The 20366-nt window shown below is 41.0% G+C and overlaps 1 protein-coding gene across 1 annotated transcript; it reads left to right on the forward strand.

The window, feature by feature from the left end:
- The first annotated feature begins 376 nt into the window (after positions 1-376).
- Positions 377-4765, forward strand: LOC105984414 (uncharacterized protein C2orf78-like). Its single transcript, XM_013014589.1, has 3 exons — positions 377-1295; positions 2630-2716; positions 3423-4765. Exons 1-3 carry the CDS (start codon positions 377-379, stop codon positions 4763-4765), a joined length of 2349 nt encoding a protein of 782 aa, XP_012870043.1.
- The last annotated feature ends 15601 nt before the right edge of the window (positions 4766-20366 follow it).

Here is a 20366-nt window from a genome sequence, read left to right on the forward strand (position 1 = left end):
ACTCAGATCTCAGTCCACATTTAACTAAAGTTTTAGGCAAACGGATCCAACACTCTCTGCTTTCTCTTGAATAACATCAATTGCCCTCTATGCAAACTGGTATTTCTACCGCGTTCTGGTCTTTGCTTAGAACACAGAATCCTGCATAGGAGTTAGGCTCAAGAATCAGGTTGACCTCTCAACTCTCTTATTTCCTCACTCATGAAATGAGGTTACAGCTTCCCTAGGGATAGCCTAGAAAAACACACCCCTGCTAGGACATTTAGCAATTACTCCAACTGCTGACTCAGGAGAAGATAGAACAAGAAAGACATGCCTAATTCTAGCCTAAGCAACAATACTTAAGCAGACCATGTGATGTCTTGAGGTTCCCAGCATGGCTTGGGAAAGTTCTTCAGAAGAACATCAAATGAATTCAACCACTTCTCACCATGCTAATGTGAATGTTGACATGTCAGTGATGATTGGAATGAGACAGTTCAAGATCATTGTAAACTTCAAATTACACTGTTCCTCAAATAAAATGAGAATCTATACATCTCATAACACTCTTGTTCTTCCAGATAATTTCTGCAATCCATACGTCCTTGGAGCTGCAAATCCGGAGCAGCTCTTTCTTCCTATGGGGAGCGATGCCAATATAACAGCAAGTGCCTACAACTTCTCCAGATACCAGGCTCCAGCCTATACTTCTGCATGGCCACTGCCATCACCCACAGCCTTCTCTTTCCACCCACACATGGGGAGTGCCTACCTGTGCCAATATTCTACCACAACCGTGTGGGCAGGGCAGGCTGCACACAGCCACATCTCCACCTCAGCTGCCTCCTATTCCAGGATTTGGGAATGTGACATGATAGGCCACAACACTGTGACTCTCACTCACCAGAGCTCAGTGATCTCTTTGTCAGCTTTGACCGGCCAGTACACAACATGTGCACAGGCCAGAGCCATAGTTTCTCCATGTCCATCACTGTCTCCCAGTCTGGTTCAGGGGACCCTGGCTCCTCCCATAGGAAATGAAGAGGATAGTCTGTCCTCTACCTATTGGGAAGGAAGCCAGACCTATTGCTATCATCCCCACACACATGGGCCCCTGTACTCTGGAGAACTTGGTCACTGCCTGCAGCCTCATGGCTCTGTGTCCAACATGGGGAGTAGGGCCTCTACCCCTCAATCAGATATAGGGATGGACCTCGAGGGTGTTCATCCCATCAATGTTTTACCATCGGTCTGCACCTTGGGAATGTACGACTCAGAGACTGATGAACCCGTCCAACACACAAATGTTCCAGGTGAGTAGAGCGAGCCAAGAAGAATAAATTGAGCGACACCTATTGTGTATCTGAGCAAGGATAATTACACACACAGGTTGACTGGACTCCTGAGCCACAACCACTACTTTCACTACATTCGCTCAAACTGTAGACTCCATCTGAGGCAGTGAGGGATAAAGACATGACTCAAGGGGTACAGCATTGACCTAGAAATACAGTGTCCTGGATGCACTGCTCAATACCAACACAAAACTGAGCAATTAATTATTAAACGAAGGAATATGGAAAGATCATGGCCATTTGAACTGCATTTAGGAGAAGATCACAGACACATACATGGAGGTTATGCTTTCATCACTCCCTGAGAAAACACTACACTGGAATTACTCCCATTCATTGATCTGCTAATATGGATATTTTGGAAAATACCTTAATAATTTTAGGCTAGTGACAGTTATATTTTCTTTGTTCAGAGATGCGATTAAATGCAACAAGGCTCAGGGTATGTCCTTTCTGCACATGTAAAGTCTTTTCTTGTCGGGAGCCAGTGGCTAATGACTGGAAGCTAGCCTCTCAGGAGGCTGAGATCTGAGCATTGATAATCGAAGCTAACCCTGGCAAACATATCCTTATTGTGATTCTTATTGTCAGTTAACGAGCTAAAATCTAAAATTACAGGATTGGTACAAGGGGTTAAGAGCACCAAAACTAGAGGAAACAGGCCAAGCCAGAGAGTAAGATTCCAAAAGGAATCCTAAAAATCTAAGTTCATATAGAGTTATATATACTCACTCTCTCTCACACACACACACCAAGAAACACACACATACAAACACAAAAATACACAGTGAAAAATTCAAAAAGAACACAAAGCATTCCTTGCTGTTCAATATTGCAATATAATACCACTATTACTCATAGGTTGTGACAAGAATTGACTACCCTCTAAGAGAATGCATGGCTTTCCTCCACTTTTTTTGCTTGCCTCTTGGGGAATGACTGCATTTGAACCCAGAGGCAAGAGAATAGCAAACAGATGTTCAAACATTGAGTCATACGCCAAGGCTGAAATGTTTAATGTTTTTTCAATCACTTTTACTTTTATATTCCTGATAATGAATATCTAAAGTGAAACATGGAAAGAAACAATGCCATCACATTGTCATCATTGGTAGCTAGAGCTGAACCCACCTGAAACACAGGGCCTTGCCTGTGGTCCAAAGGTGGGACCACAGGAGCACATACACAGTGTTGGCGCAGACCTCCTTCATTGGTTAGTGAGAAGGTGGGACATCTCACTTGCAGGGGACTAACTTTTTCTTTATTTCTTGGAATTCATGGAGACTCTCCAGGAGATGGAGGCGACCCTAGCATGGAGGTAGTCTATCCTCACATTGTGTCAGCCAGTCATTCAAGAGTATGCCAAGGCATGCAGGAAGGTAAGTGCTGAATCCACGGAAAGCAACAATCCACCTAGCTTTGGCACATTTCAATCATAATTCCAGTCCAAATCACTCCCATTTTCTAGGCCTTGATTCCAGTTCTAAGCCAGGAACAAAAGGAAGGTAAATGTTTAGGAGAAATTCAAATCAAGGGGCTATGAAGGTGGCTCAGTGGTAGAGCGCTTGTCTTGCATGCTAGACGCCCTGGGTTCGATTCCTCAGCACCACATAAGCAAAAAGAAAAAAGCCGGAAGTGGCGCTGTGGCTCAAGTGGTAGAGCGCTAGCCTTGAGCTGAAGAGCTGAAGGACAGCACCCAGGCCCAGAGTTCAGGCCCCACGACCGGACCCCCCCCAAAAAAAAAGAAAAAAAGAAAAAAGAAATTCAAATCACCTGATCAAAGCCTCTGGATGTCTCTCAGATCTCTGTAGAACGACAGGACCTTCACAACTTCTTTTAATAACCCATGACATTCCCCAATGATTGGCATGCATGAGTCAATTACAAATGAATGCATTCTTGTGATTTAGTCATTTGAAAAAGATCAGCCTGAGCCATGAAGTCCGAGGAATCTTTGAAAAGGGAATCCAATGGAGCACTGTTCTTGCTGACATTGCTATGCTAGGGGAGGGTAATCATGCTATTTGATTCATTTTACTGCACATTGAATGTTTTAATTTACTTTAATTTTCAATTCATTGATAGATCTTATGCAATTGATAGTCGACACAACAACCCAACCCCAAAATATGGGAAGCCTCCATGGGACCCTGCAAAAGAAGAACTCAAGTGTCAGCAACGGTCCCTCAGTTCAACGAGGAAAGAACAAGCATGAAGCCCTTGAGCTTGCTGATGAAGCTCCCAAGGCCAAAGTCCAGCGCCAGAACCCAGAGAAACACTTGGAGGAACAGGCAGTAGTGTGCACTCTCCCACCCAGTGCCACAGAAAATCTATGCAGGCCTTCTACCAACAAATGTGCAAAACTACCACATAGCAGCGTCAGCAAAAGTAAGACCCAGGGGCAGGAAAACAACACACGAGCTAGAGAAAAGAACAGGAAGAGAATTGGAATGACCAAACAGTCAGAGAACCAAGTGCAAACACAGAAGACAAGCACGACAAAGGAAAGACGCAAGAGAAACCAACCTGAGCCTTCCCAAGAGGCCTTGAGAAAGCCTCGAAGCCACCTAGCCATGCACATGATGGAGTCAGTGCAGGTTTTTCACGCACTGGGTGACAAGAGTGGGAAGAAATCTGGGCTGCCTACCTCCAGGGCCTTGGGAAAGGCCAATTCCAAAGACAACAGATTTTCAACAGCAACTCAATCAAGGCTGCATTCTAGAAATCCTGAGAAATTTCCAGTAAACAAAACAAAGAGGAGTGCAGAAAACCAGTGTCCCTCCCCAAGCCAGAGTGAGCTGCTGCCTCCACCTGGAAAGGTCAAGTTGGTGCCTTTGCCTTTTCTCTCCCCAGAGAAGCCTCCAGCTCGACCTGTTTTTCGCAGGCCACAGTCTCTGGCCTCCCGGAGACCCACTGGAGCTGCCCCTGCCCAGCCTCCTCCTAACACAGCCCAGCCTGTTCCAGTCAATGCAGCCCAACCAGCTACTGACAACTCATGTCTGATAGCTCCAATCAAACCACCTCGGCCTATTTTCAGCAATTCCACTCTGGGGGCAATCAACCATCCTCCCCAGTCTGCTCTTTCTAGGAGGCCTGCACCCTATGAAACCTCATCCTCCATTTCTCTGTGGTACAATCCCCTTTCCACTACTGGCACCAAGCTCAGCTCACTACCTAAGCTTCCACACCAATATCTCCTGCAAGACTTCAGCTTGCAACCCATTCCATGGAGGAAATCCCATGTTCCTGGCCCAGTAGAGTCAGATCCCATCAGCAAGAAGCAGAGGCCAGAGCGCGAAGCCATGAAAAGGCGGGCTCAGCAAGAGCGTGACAAGGCTTCCAAAAACACCTTTGTGGGGAAAATCCCATTTTTCCACCAGAGACAAATAGACATGGAGATTGCCCAATACTATGGCTACGCCATATAATACCTTTAAGACTGTGAGTCACATTTTCACTACCCACTTTTTGCTTTAATTCCCTGTATATGATAAGAGTTAAACAGACTACATAAACATATAGGAATATATAGATATATTCATATAGCTTCATGGTTAAAGTACACTAAAATTCTCTGTCTATATTTTAATAATTCTTCAAAGTGTACAATGGAACATGATGGAATAGATGATTAATAAAAAACCATTTCTGTTTGCACATATATTTAAACTTATATTCTTTTCAGGTATTGTTAGGGATCCAAAGGTATGCTGGCAAAAGGAAAACTGTTCTGTGGGAGAATAAGGAAGAGGCAACAGAACTAAGACATAGGAAGGAAAAGAATCATCAAGGAAAATGCAGGGCACAAAAGGGAAAACAGATGCCATATCTGACTTGTAGACATCAATTCCCCAGAGCTCAACCACTCAGGAGCTGTTAGAGGTCTTCCCCAATCCCCTTTTCTGGTTCACAATCCAATCTTGTGATTGGCTACTTCATGCCCTTAAACTGCTCTAACAGATGACATCATTCTCCCACCTAGCCTATCACCACCTAGTAGAATCTTGGGGTTTCCATGGAATTGTCTGTAAACAAATTTGGATCATCACAAGTGACCAGTGGACAGCGAGCAGCATCCAGTGAGCTTCTTACTATATTGTGCTCTCTTAGCTTCTGCTACCCACACTTCCTCTCCTGACATCTCCTCATCCCTTCTTTCTCCATTTGATGCGATCTCTTCTTTCACAATGTCAGGTAGGCAGGGAAACTCCTTAAGGTTTCCCATCAGATATTCCTGTCCACTTAATTTAGTAGAAGAAACCAAACAGCTTCAGATAACCAAGGGAAGTATTGATGTGAATTTTGGACAACTACCTTCACTTTTGGCTGTGATGTTTACTATGTAGGTGATATATCCAGTAGGTTCAGTCTCTCAGCAAATCCATTTATTCACAGGCCACATGAGGAGAAAGAAGTGCCCAAACTCAGGTCCTTTCATATTTCTAATACTGAGTTTGAAAGGTTTATGGGTAAAGAGAAGGAGACCATGGAGTTCTTCCCAGTGTCATTTTAAACAAATTGAGAAAGAAACCTATGTAGGAGAGAGGATATACTTCATCTGAAATGGTCTCTTTCCACTAATATGTCCACATAAGGATTCCTCATGTACTACTGTACTTATGACCTCCAAAGAGGGATTCAATCCAATGAGGCACAGTGAGATATGAACAAAAGAAGTTTATTTTTACTACTTACACCAGAAAGGGGTCCTGAGACTTCCTTATCCTGGGCTAGAACCTTGTCTTTGTCCAGAACCAAGAGCAACCTCGACCACCAAACCTCCAAGCCTCCACTAGTCCATCCTGACCCCCTCTCCGACCTTTATTAGTTGGTCTGCAAACCATCATTTAGTCAGTGTGCAAACCTCCATACCTCAGACCTCCAAAGCTCCAAAGCTCCAAAGGGGAAGGCTTTTCCCTTTCTTCCTTTTCTCCTTCTCTGCAGGCCTTTCTGCTCTCCACAGGCCTGCCCTGCTCTGCTCTGGGACGCGCCTTTCCACAGGCCTCTCTAGAGGCCGGCCCCTAATGACCTCCCGAGGAGGCCCCGTGTGACCTCCGGAGGAGACCCCAAATGACCTCTGGAAGAGGTCCCAAATGACCTCCTGAGGAGGCCCCGAATGACCTCTGGAGGAGACCCCGAATGACTTCTGGAAGAGGTCCCAAATGACCTCCCGAGGAGGCCCCGAATGACCTCCGGAGGAGACCCCCGAATGACCTCTGGAAGAGGTCCCAAATGACCTCCCGAGGAGGCCCCGAATGACCTTTGGAGGAGACCCCGAATGACTTCTGGAAGAGGTCCCAAATGACCTCCCGAGGAGGCCCCGAATGACCTCTCGAGGAGACCCTGAATGACCTCCGGAGGAGGCCCCGAATGACCCCTCAAGCAGGCCTGAATAGCTTCCTCGAGAAGCCCCAAATGCCCCCCCAAGACCTGCCCTGTCCGCCCCAGGCCCGCCCTGCTCGGCTCCGGCAGGCCCCCCTCCTGCGGTCTGTCCCTCCACTCCTGCTCCTCTCCTTCCTCCACGCGCACTTCCTCCCTCAGGACTCCCGGTCTTTCCCTAACTCCCCTCACCTCAGGACTCGGGTCTCCTCCGGACCCCTCCGGACTCCCCTCACCTCAGGACTGCTGTCTCCTCCGGACTCCTCTCTCCTCAGGACTCTCCCGGACTCCTCCGGAATCCCCTCGCCTCATGAGTCCAGGTGTCCTCCGAACTCCTGGGCCCTCCCTGTGGACTGCTGTCCCCTCCCCTCACTCTAACCTCTCCTCAGGCCTAGGAGCACGCAGCCTATATATACCTAGATCGGCTGCGCACCTCCCTAACCAACGGTTTCAAATCGCCATTCATGCTCCGCCCCTGCCCCCGCTCCAATACCAATAGGCAGCTCACCAAGTGGGCCTCGACGCCCCACCCCCCCAATAGCACACCCCGCCCCCTTTCGGCGGCGTGCCCCGCCCCTTTCAGCGACATGGCCCGCCTCTCAGACTGCCTGCCACTTGGGCCCGTGACTTCAGCCTCTCATTTCCTGGCTCTCTGTAGTGGCCAGGTCTGTGCAGCTGTGAGCCTCACCTCTTGATGCCCTGTCCCCTCTAGCAGGCTGGATCATGGGGCCATGCTGACTATTGGGCCCCGTTGATTATCGGGGCCCTATGGGTTAATACACTCTTCAAAAATAATACTTTTAGGGGGGCTGGGCAGGTTGCTCCGTGGTAGAGCGCTTGCCTTGCATGCCTGAAGCCCTGGGTTCGATTCCTCAGCACCACATAAGCAAAAAGGAAAAAGCCGGAAGTGGCGCTGTGGCTCAAGTGGTAGAGCACTAGCCTTGAGCTGAAGAGCTGAGGGACAGTGCCCAGGCCCAGAGTTCAGACCCCCACGACCGGACCCAAAAAAATTCTTTTCTCTGTAAATTTTTTTATTTTGATTTATCTGTAAATCCATGGAAAATGCAAGATTAGGGGAAAGGAGGGAAGATAGGGAGATATCCTACAAGAAAGCGATCAACAGGAAGGGAAGGGCGGCAGAAAAGTAACAGATTAGGATACATGAGGAAAGAACCCAAGGGATGAGGAGCATGGAGACATTTTTTAATGGATTTTATATGAAAAACAGTGTAGATAAGTTGAAAAATAAAAATCAAAAGTAAATTTCCATTTCTTAAATTTGACTTTTATCTAAATCAAGATTAATGTCAGTTGGGGTTAAAAGTTGAAGATATAATGTAGGTTCTGAAAAAGAATATGGAAACTGTCAAACTTTCTGAAGACGTTTCACTACTTTTGTTTATGGTTATATTAAAATGCCTTTATAAGACAATTAAACATCTATGCCTTGGTCTATAACATTTCAAGATATTTGAATGTATATAATGACAGGATTTGTTTAAATTTATTGATTTGATGTCTACTATGACCTTTTACATTGTTTTTATGTTTTATTTGGCTGTTTGGATGTGTCATTGATTTTAGATGTAAAACAATGTAGATATGGTTAAGAATGAAAATCAAAAGTTAATTTCCTTTTTTAAATTTGACTTTTATCTAAATAAAGTTTGATATCAGTTGGAGTATTCTAAATTTAAAATTGTTCTTTGGGGCTTGGGTTATACTTCAGTGTCCTAGTTCACCCTGAATACGCAGAAGTCTTGCTCATGTCCCCAAAACAGAATGGAAGAATAATAACTAGAATAAAGCAAATTTAATTGGACTCTAATGCTAGTTATTGTTCACACTTTTGGGATGCTATTTTCCTCAAGATGAAGAGGAATATAAGGTAGGTTTGAAAATGAATATAATTATGTAAACTTACACAAGTTTTAGAGATTAGTTGTAGTTTCTGTTTATGGCTATATTATTTAAAATATCCACAATGATTAATATTTGTTATTTGGTTAGTAAGGTAAAGAGAAATATGAATGGGTCAAATAAAAGGATTCTTTTATATTTATTAAGTTCCTGTGAATCGCACCATTTTGGCTTGTTTTATATTTATATTGTTTGATTATTTTGTGTTTTAATGCAATATTGCTCAAACTGGTCTGGAGATAGTGATATCATTGGTGCTCCACCTACCATGCCCCCCATGCTAGAAATGCAGAAAGGTGCAGCTTCTTAACCATTTTATTGGACTATTGCTCTATACATATTATGACTGCTTACAAACTAGCATTTACTGCATTGGGCTGCCTATCACATACTAGTAACAGAGTTGTCCCATCAGTATCTACCGGCAAGAAACTGACTCAAAATCAAGACAAATGGGTGACTTATAATTCTAAACTGCTGAGAATTGTGACTACTCAAAAGGTAGAGGTGGAAGATTAACAGTTTAATGCCAGCCTTGGCAACTTATTCACAAAAACACATTTTAACAAGGCACATTATCCCTGGCTTCTATCCCCACTACTGGCACACACACATCCACACCACCCTCTCCAAACCCACCAGCCACACACACACATATGATGCAGTACACAACTCCTATAGTTATGAGGTATCTAAAATGATTCATGGGAAAGGCAAATATATACTGTGATGGAAACTTCACACAGAAGCAAGGACTCCAGTTATCCTGACAGCAATGGTTACCCGAGGCCTGGCCCAGTGAACTACAGCAGCATGAACTCCAGCCAAAATGTGGACTGACCATCAAGTACCATTCATTTTCTCAATACCCATGCCCATGTCAGGAAGACGCACTACTTCAAATTAAATTACAAACACACAGGGCTATATCACCCTTCTATTTGTCTAGAGAAAGTCAGCAGTCAGCTAGGATCCCAGTAGAGGCAAAGATAGTGTCCATTAGAGGCACCAGATCTGATTACAAATGCCCCTGGTGTCCAACCAGTCCTTCTGCAGACCTTGTGGGTGGGCATGTTCAAATATCCCAAGGGACTGATAGACAGAACAAGGCAGGGTCTGCCTTCCCAACCATTCCTAGTTATAGAGCACAGGGGAAAAATCTTCTTCTAGTCCCATTCCCACCCATGTTGTGTAGCATCCATGCTGGTGCATTTGGTCATCCTCCAAGTTGCAGAGGACTGGCCTGAGCCTTGCTGCAAGTTCAAGGTGCAGTAATAGGATGTCAGTTCAAGGCTGGTACAACATTCCACCAAAATATGAGTTTTTCAGATGGCAATGATAAAGGTCTAAAATGCTAGCTACTCAGGAGGCTAAGATCCCAAGACCAAAGTTCAAAGCCAGGCCAGTAATGAAGTCCATGGCACTCTTATCAACAATTGACCAATTCTCCCAAAGGTAGTTGAAAATTAAAATGTAATTGTGACACAAAATGTAGTTTTGACTATATATAGCTACATATAAAATATATATTATAACTACTACATATATAATTGTATATATAACTATATATTGTTTGTTGTATATATTTATACACATACCCTAACACAGTCTGTGAATTAATAGTGTTGGATTCCTAAAAAAAAAAAAAAACAAGAAAATGCATAACCAAAATAGAACCTCTGAGAAACAATGCATAGTTTACAAGAGTACTTACCAATGGCCTAAATGACATATTTGGCATTAGTCTTTAAACATTTATTTTTTTCCTTTAAGTGTGTACAGTTTATAGACGTTTCAGACCAAAAATGCTGAATTGTATAACTTTTAATATGAAGAAAGTTGTGCTGAATTAAAAGTTGAAAAAAAGCCAAAACTAATCTCCACAGAAGTCTCTTTCTCCTACCCCCTCACTTTCCCTGTTTTCCTCCACTCTATTTTCCTCTCAATTTTTCCTCACTTTCTACCTGGGCCCAGAAGACAGAGAATGTAAGAGGCCCAAGATTCCATGGTGGATGTTAATAAGAGGAAGAAGGCTACGACAACTGCCATACTGGTTTCATATTTAGAAGAGACAAATTGTCCATTAGGCTTCTGCAATATCAAAGTCCCAGAGGGTGGGTGTCTGCATGGCCCAGAATCACAGGTAGAAATGATGGGCAAAGAAATGTGTCCAGCTGGATGGGGGTGGCTCATGCCTGTAATCCTAGCTACTCAGGAGCCTGAGATCAGAGGATCACGGTTTAAAGCCAGCCTAGGCAGGAAAGTCCATGAGACCCTTATCTCCTCCAATAAATGATTAGAAAACTGGAAGTGGCACTGTGGCTCAAGTGGTTGAGTGCTCACCTTGAGGGGAAGAGCACAGAGACAGCACCCAAGCACAGAGTTCAAGCCCCATGACTGACAAAGAAAATTAATGTGTCTAAAGACAGGAAGAAGAAAGTTCTGAGAGCACCTGGACCTTCTTCCTCTCAGCTGTTTATTCTAATGAGCAGAGACCATTTTTCAAAGCCTGAGAGTGCCGCAAAAGATGCTGCTTAAAGCAGTTGACATCCATAAACCTAACAATGCAATACTACCAGGAAACATAGAACTGACACCTATAATCACTGATATGTTGGAGATTCTGATCTGCAGACATTAGTTGCAAGTCAGGCAAGGCAGGGAAGGCTGTCAAACTTTTTTTTTATTATTCTTTTCTTGCACGTTTTTTAATTGTAAAAATGCTATACAGAGGGGTTACAGTTACATGAGCAAGGTAATGAGTATATTTCCTATTGAGCATTGTTGCCCCCTCCATTGTTTTCCCCCTACCATCCCTTCTCTCCCACCTCCACAACTACAACCACCCCCCTGCTGAATTTGTAGTTTGTTTTCAACATAGTGTTTTGTACATCTCATTGTTACAATGGGCCAATCTGTATCCTTAGTTAAGCATTTTGTTTTTTCCCTTCCCTTCCCCAAATTAGAAAAATGTACATGCAAGATGCAAGGCACCAACATCAAATCAGTGAAAACAGGGGTTATACCTTGGGGGAGGAACATACAAAGCAACAAAAAAATCACATATTACATTATAAATACATTAGAAACAAGAGAAAGAAAGAAAAAAGGTTTGTGTCCCTATCTTGGGGTTCATTTCACTTCACATCATCTTAGATGGTCATATGTACATAGCTTTTGGCCTTCTCTGCTTGTCCTACACATGTACTAGTTATTGCAAATAAGGGAAACCATGGGACCTATGTTTCTTTGGGCCTGGCTTACTTCACTTCATATAATTTTTTCCAAGTCTTTCCATTTCCTAACAAATGGGGCAATGCCATTCTTTGTGGTGGAGGCATAGAATTCCATTGTATACATATATATATATATATATATATGTATATATATATATACACCACATTTTTTGATCCATTCATCTACTGAGGGGCATCTAGGTTGCTTTCATATCTTAGCTATGGTAAATAATGCTGCAATAAACATAGTTGTTTCATTATTCCTATTAGTTGCACAAAATTTCCCATTAATACATCAATATCAATACATCAATATCACTCCATTCCACATGACACTCTTAACTCAATTAATAGCCAAACAGATTAAACTTGAACAATTACTAAAGTATTATAGCTCAATGCTTTAGCAATAAAAAATCCAGAATAGTGCTCAGATCCCGAGTTCAAGCCATTGGACCAGCAAAATAAAAATAATAGGAAATAATGCAAGCACAATTTGTCTCTGAGAAAATTATTAAAAGTTGTTAGAGAAAAAAATCAGAAGAGAGGTACATGGAAAGCAGTATGGTGGTTCCTAAAAAAGACTACACCTACATCAAATACAGTGAAAATAGGGGTTATACCATGGGGGAGGGACATACAAAGCAACAAAAAAAATCATCTTATAAATATGTTAGAAACAATCACAAGAAAGAAAAAAACATTTGAGTCCTTATCTTGGAGTTCATTTCACCTAACATCAACTTATCTGACCATTTCTGCTAGTCTCAGACATATACTAGTTATTGCAAATAAGGAAAACCATGGGACCTATGTTTCTTTGGGCCTGGCTTACTTCACTTCATATAATTTTTTCCAAGTCTTTCCATTTCCTAACAAATGGCATAATTTGTGGGGGAGAAGGGAAAAAACAAATTGTTTAAATAGGGATACAGGTGGACCTATTGCAACAATCAGATGTAGAATCTTGGTGTTTCCATGGAGTTGTCTGTAAACAAACTTGGATCATTGCAAGTGACCAGTGGACAGCGAGCAGCATCCAGTGAGCTTCCTACTGGAAACTGGTCTCAACTTCAGTTACCCACACTTCCTCTTCTGACATCTCCTCACCCCTTCTATCTCCATTTGATGTGACCTCTTCTCTCACTACGTCAGGTGAGGATAAAAAAAAATTAAGTAATTTCCATTAGATGTCCCCATGCCCTAACTTCAGTAGTAGAATCAAAATATCTTCAAGCAATAGAGGGAGGTATTGAATTCAAAATAAGGATATTTAAGTTCAATTTTGGCAGTGATATTTACTAGGTATGTGACTTTTCCAGATAGTTCACCTTTTCACAAAATCTGTTGCTTCATCTGCCACATGACGATAAGAAATTGCCCATATTCAGAACTCTTCATTTTTCTAATACTAACTTTTAAAAGGTATATGTTTGTAAAGAGACAGAAGCCATAGAGTTCTACTGGGGGTCAGTTTTAACTCCATAAATTAAGAAAGAAATCTTTTTAGGTTAGAAAACAAAATAACAATATACTTGATCTTAACAGTCTCCGTCCACTCATATTTCCACTAGAGGATTTCAAATTTAGTGCTATTCAAAGAATACTGCTCAAAGCTTTGTTTTTCTGTCAAACAAGAGAAAAAAGAAATCCAGACAGGAGGAATGACCAGACTCACAGTAGGACGATATTCTAGAAGAAACACAAATTCAACAGTAATGGGAGAGCTGAAGGAAGAATAGTTAAAGGTGATGGAAGGACAAAAGAAAGATGCATAGTATGGAGACATTTCAGGAAATGAGAGGTGATTTGGAATGAATGTTGAAGAGAACCAAAGATGTTTAAATCAACACACAGAAAGAGAGTGAAATCTACTCATGGAAAGGCAAAGTGAAGTTTGTTTCAGCCAAGACTTAGATTAATGGACTAGAAAAGAAGTCTGAGGATAGAAAAACAATTTCAGAGAAATGATATTTAGTCGTTAGGGTATTTTGTGTTCTTTGTTACACATTTTTTTCAGTTGACTGAATACAGATGATGCTGACAGTTTCTTTTTTCAATACTGGGCTATGAACTAAAGGCAAGAACAAAATTTGAGCTACACTCCTAGAGTTTTTTGTTTGTTATTTTTTCAGTTATGTGTGGCTGTTTTAACGCAGGCCAGCTTGAGCCATAATCTACTTACCAATGCCTGCAGTTGGATCTTGGATTATAGGTATAATCCTCTCCAAGCACTTTATGTGCTTCTTGTGTGGTTTCATTAACATTTAGTCGAGAATGACAAAAAGAATCTTATTCTCTGTTTACCCAATAGTTAACAGCTGAGTCTTGCCTTGACAGTTTCGAATATGAACCTTTTAGATATACTTATTTAGAAATAAGTCATCCTATAAACATAATATAAAAAGGATTAAATAGGTTTAGGAATCAGCATTTTCAGTGTTCTGGTTTATTCTGATTTAAACTTCATGGATTTTTTTATTTTGTGACAGACTTGGGTCTTGAACTCAGGGCCTAAGTGCTGCCCATTACCTTTTGTAGCTCAGGGCTACAATTTTACCCCTTGATCCAGAGCTCTGCTTCTGGCTTTTCATTGGTTAATTGGAGATAAATGTATCTAGTATTCTCCTACTCTGGTTAGATTTGAATTGCAATCCAGAGATCTCAGCTTCCTGAGAAGCCAGGAATGGATTTTTATTTTTTAATGAAGTAGCATGTTTCCCAGAGGTCGGTTTCAACTAAAAACTGCATTTTATCTTTATAATAATTTTTTGGCAACTCCATCCTTACTAAGAGTCACTAATTGTAGACCCTAAACGCAAAAAAAAAAAGACTTCTCTACGAAGAACAAGCAAATTATACCCTCAATATCTCTAGTTCTACATGTATCTAAATCAGAGTTGAAGTCAGTCTGGATTTTCTACATGTTTGGAGCTGGGAGCTCAAATTAGCAGTGAATGTTTAATATATAAGGCCTTGGGGTTTATTTTTAATCAGTACAGAGAATAATAACAACCACCAAAGCAACAATAATAAAGCTGTTTTAATTGGATTGTAATGGTGCTCTTATTTTTAAGACTTTCAGGATGATATTTTCAAGATGTTGAAATGACTATAAGCTAGGATTTGAGAATGAGTATGGAAACTTTCAAAATCTTTTAAAAGATTTTTTGCTATTTCTGTTTGTGGGGATACTAACTGTCATACCTGTCTAGATTAATTAATATCCATAACTTGGTCTGTAATAATAAGAGAAACATGAATGTGTATAAGGATTTGTTTAAATTTATTGTACTTTGCTTATTGTTTCTTTTCATGCTACTTTCCCTAAACTGATCTCAAATATTGGTACACAACGATCCCCAACTTCAGCATCCAAACCAAGTATTAGGAATACCAATGTGACCAGATTCCGTCCATTTTTGCTGAAATATGGGTCTACATAAATAATGACTGCGTAATACTTGCAATTACTGTGTGTTGCTGCTTTTCACATATATTTTACAGTTATACTTTTCCTGTTAGTATGTACTAACAAGAAATTTATACATAAACAAGACAAATGGGGAGGCTTATAATTCCATGCTAGTGGGAATTGAAGCTACTCAAGAGATTCAGTTGGAAGATAACAAATTTGATGCCAGCATTAGCAACTTACTGACAAATTTCCTCAAAAAAAAATCTTATTAGCCAGGCATAGATGGCTTACATCTGTAACCCTAGTTAGTCAGGAGGCTGAGATGTGAAGATCATAGTTCAAAGCTAACCCAGGTAGTAAAGTCCTAAGAATCTTACTTACAGTCAGCCATCAAAAAGCCAGAAATGGAGTTGTGGCTCAAAAAATAGAGTGCTAGCCTTAAGCAAAAATATAAAAACAACAACAAAAAACCTCTGAGATGGCTCTGGGAACCCAAGTTAACTTCCCAAACGGGCACACACAAATACACATAATTTCAATTGTTAATAAATATCCTTAATAGCCTGCATTTTTTTATTTTTATTGGGAGTGGTGCTGTGGCTCAAAGTGGTTAAGAGTGCTAGCCTTGAGTTAAAAAGCTCCAGGACAGCACCCAAACCTTGAGCTGAAACCCCACAACTGACAACAAAAAAAGCCATTGTAACTTGATATTTATCGTGGTTTTAATTTGTATTTCTCTGAGTGCTAATGATATTGAAGCCCACTTGAGATGTATTCTAAGGATACAAAATCATACCAGCCAGGAACTGGTGGATCATGCCTATAATCCTAGCTGCTCAGACGGCTGAGATCTGAGGATCAAGATTCAAAGCCAAGGAGGAAGCAACAATGCTGGATAGGAAATGTACTCATTACCTTGCTCATGTAACTGAAACCCCTCTGTACAGTATTTTTTTTTGATTTTTAAATTTTTTATTGTAAAGATACTGTACAGAGAGGTTACAGTTACATGAGTAAGGTAATGAGTGTATTTCCTATCGAGTATTATTACCACCTCCTTTGTTTTTCTCCTACCATCCCTTCCCTCCCCACCACCCCAACTCTTCCCTCCTCTGCCTCCCATAATTATGATTTCTTTTGAAAAAGCTACAGCCAGGGCTGGGAAGGTGGCTCAGTGGTAGAGTGCTTGCCTTGTATGCATGAGGCCCTGAGTTCGATTCCTCAGGACCCCATAAGCAAAAAAAATCTCTCCTAAGAAGTAGAATACAGCAGAATTGATATCCTAGCATTTTTTTGCAAGTCCTAGGGCTTGAACTCAAGGCCTGGCACTGTCCCTGAGCTTCGTTTGCTGAAGGCTAGCATTCTACCACTTGAGCCACAGCACCACTTCCAGCTTTTTCTGCTTATGCGGTACTGAGGACTTGAACCCAGGGCTTCGTGCATATAGCCTGCATTTTTAAGGTAGCACTGAAATAAGTGTTTTTTATTGCCTGTCTTGTTGTAGGTAGACTGCAAGTATCTAATATCTAACTCAGTCAAAGTAACAGAAGCCCAAGTTGGGCATCAGCACCAAAACTCTGCCCTGTACATAAACTGAGGTGGCATGGCTCACAACCATAGCATTTCAACCTCGGTGGTATAAAAAACAAACAAAAAAAAACAAAAACAAAAACAGGACTATGGGCAGATGATCTCCACATTGGGTTTCTGGAACTTGCTAAGGTTTCTCAACCTTACAGTAATTATATGCATTAAAAAATGTAGGCTTAGCTGGGCGCCAGTGGCTCACTCCTGTCATCCTAGCTACTCAGGAGGCTGAGATCTGAGGATCATGGTTCAAAGTCAGCCCAGGCAGGAAAAGTCCATGAGACTCTTATATCCAATAAACCACTAGAAAATCTGAAGTGGCGCTGTAGCTCAAGCAGTAGAGTGCTCGCCTTGAGCTGAAGAGCGCAGGGACAGCACCCAAGCTCAGAGTTCAAGCACCATGATGGACATGTAGGCTTGGCCATGTTTTCTACATATTTACCCTCTAAATTTCATAACTCAGTATATCATCTTTCTGCAGTCAAAACTCAGTGTTATTTAATATACATATAATAATGAATCTTACAAGCTAGTTGATATTTAGGCAGACTTCTATGCAACTGGGATTTTTGTTGACTTAAGTTTCTGTTATTGAAGCAAGAAAACAAAGCCCTGTGGAACCTTTCTCCACGACTCTAAGTATGGATTCCATGTTGTAATGGATGTTAAGCTATGATACATGGAAACACCACCTAGGTTAGCACTATATAACCTCAGATCTGGGCAAACTGGCTAATTAATGTTTAGTAGAACTGTATTAAGACTTGAATTCATCTGTAAAGCAGTCAAGTCAAAGCTAAAGGCACCAAGGAATAACAAACCTAAGAAGGTAAACTGTGAATCTTCATTTCTAACTTTAACCACCTTTCTATACTGGAGCTATTGTTTTTAAGTGTTTTTAATGGTAAACTTCTTGATTTAAACCTTATATTTTAAATTATGAAGTTTACATGAAAACCAGTATTTCACAAATGCACTTTAAGGCATCAGAGTTAATATTCCAGGCAGTAAAAGGCTTCTTAAACTCATTACATGGGTAGCAGTTAATTCGAAGAGGATTTTACTGCTACATAAGAAATTATATTTGAATTTGCAGGCATTTTATATAAAGAAAAAAATAAGACCTTGCAAGTTTGATATATTATCTTTAATATTTCTCTTAGAAACAAGTGATGTTTACATCCATGGTGAATTTTTATAATCTACTGCCTTATTCTAGTTCCACTGAAGAAACTAGTGTCAGTTATGTTAGAAACTCAAAACTAAATTGTCACTCTGATAACTTGTTTTGCCTCCACTAAAGTAAGCTAAACAAGCTGGTAGATAAATAAGCTAGATAACCCACTCCAGTTATTATGACAGATTTTATAAAACTGCAATTGCTTCTAATGCAGAATTTTGTTTTTAAAGGAAGAGACTACTTTCACAAATACCTCTGTGTCTTATGCACGGTCAGCATCCCATAATTACGAGATGGCAGAGGTAGTAGTAGCGAGAGTTGCTCCAGTCAGCAGTGGATCTAAGGAGACGTAGGAAGTGTATGGACAGTACACGTAGCCACAGTCCCTCCCGAATGGCCGTTAGCAATTCTGACCAGCGCTGAAGAAACAAACCAAAGACCTAGAGTGTATGTTTCATGCTTAACTTTTTGTAGACCATGCTTTATGGGTGACCTTTCGGTTTCGCCAAAGGGCTGATACATTTCAACATTTTGAAAACATCAGTGTTAACTTTGAGTTGGGCAGATGCAACCTGCCCAACTGTTGTTTGGTACCTTTCAATAAAAATTTGAAATGCAAAAAAATTAATAAAATTAAATTAAAACAAATAAATATATAATGCTTGAATGCTTGACTCCTATCCAAATTTTCATTCTTATATATAGTTCTATATGTCATATGTTTTCATTTTGTCTGTTATTCCAGAACTTACTATATCTTCCTGCATGTAATTCCTATATAATATGCCATATTTAATCATTATTTTTACTATATCACTGAGGAGCAATTAGAAGTTGAGAAAGTTTCATATTTTTCTTGCTAAAAGCATTTCTTAAGAAACTACTTCTCAGGTAGTCATTGACTTTAGATCACAAGCCATACCTGAAGAGAGTAAACAATGCTCCTTTACTATGAATGTTGTATTTCAACTGAACTCTACAAATGGTATCTGACTTGTACAAAGTGAGGCTCTAACAATTCCAATGGAAATATCAGAACTGTTTGGAATTTTAAAAATAAAAAAATGCCCTTCCTAGCCAGGCACTGATGGCTTATGCCCAGAATTCTACTCAGCTGTCTCAGATCTGAGGACTGCAGTTCAAAGCCAGCTCAGACAGGAAAGACTACGAGACTTTTATCTCCAATAAACTATTAAAAAAAAGCCAGGGGTGGAGCTGTGGTTCAAGTAGTAGAATGCTAGCCTTGAGCACAAAAGCTCGGGGTCAGCGCCCAGGCACTGTATGGTTTTATCAGAATATTATTATAAAGATGAAAAGCATATTTTAGTTGAAGACTACCTCTGTTGAAAGTTAAAATACTGCATAAAGAAAAAGAATCCATGCCTGGCTCCATTGACTCATGCCTGTAATCTTAGCTACTCAGGAGGCTGAGATCTAAGGATCATGGTTCAAAGCCAGCCCAGGCAGGAAAATCCATGAGACTCATCTCTAATAAACCACTAGAAAACTTGAAGTGGCACTGTGGCTCAAGTGATAGAGCACTTGCCTTGTGCTGAAGAACACAGGGACAGTGCCCACACCCAGAGTTCAAGCCTCACAACTGACAAAAAAAAATCCACTTCTCAAAAAGTTGAGGTAAAAGATTATAAGTTTGATTCTAGTCTTGGGCAGGAGGCTGACATAGGAAAATCGGGTTTCAAGACAGGCTGGGCACGAGTGACCATTATACTCTCTCAACAAACAAATCTAGAAGTTAAACTGTAGCTCATGTAGTAGAGTACTATTCTTCAACTAAATTTTCAGGGACAACACTCAAGCACTGAGTTTAAGTCCCAGGACCAACACACAATAACAAATATTCTTAGTTAACAATCACTTTCTACTTTGTACTTGTTTGGCTAAAATGAAGTAGATAATGTTCATGAAGTAGATAATATGGCATGTATAATAGCCCAACTTGATTAGTAAATATACAACACACAATACTTGGATGCTTGAAATATATCCAAATTTCTACTTATTTCTTTATATTTTTCTATAACTCATATTTTATTTTTGTATACCTTAGCACTTTATATTATATATTATATCTTCCTCCATCTGTGCTGCATAATATCCCACTGTGGAGAGCTGCAGGAGCCGCGACCAAAGACGGCTGCAAAAGCAAAAATGGCAGGGCCGCGTGGTGCGGCTGCGACCTAAGATGGCGCGGGCTCCCGCCTTCCGTCTTCCTCGTGACGAGTGCTCTCTGTAAAAAACAACTCCTTATATGGCTATGACCTGGCTCCTAGTTTGCTTCCGTGTTTGCA

Source organism: Dipodomys ordii, unplaced genomic scaffold (assembly GCF_000151885.1).
Source record: "Dipodomys ordii isolate 6190 unplaced genomic scaffold, Dord_2.0 Scaffold24, whole genome shotgun sequence".
In the NCBI taxonomy this organism is placed as follows: domain Eukaryota; kingdom Metazoa; phylum Chordata; class Mammalia; order Rodentia; family Heteromyidae; genus Dipodomys; species Dipodomys ordii.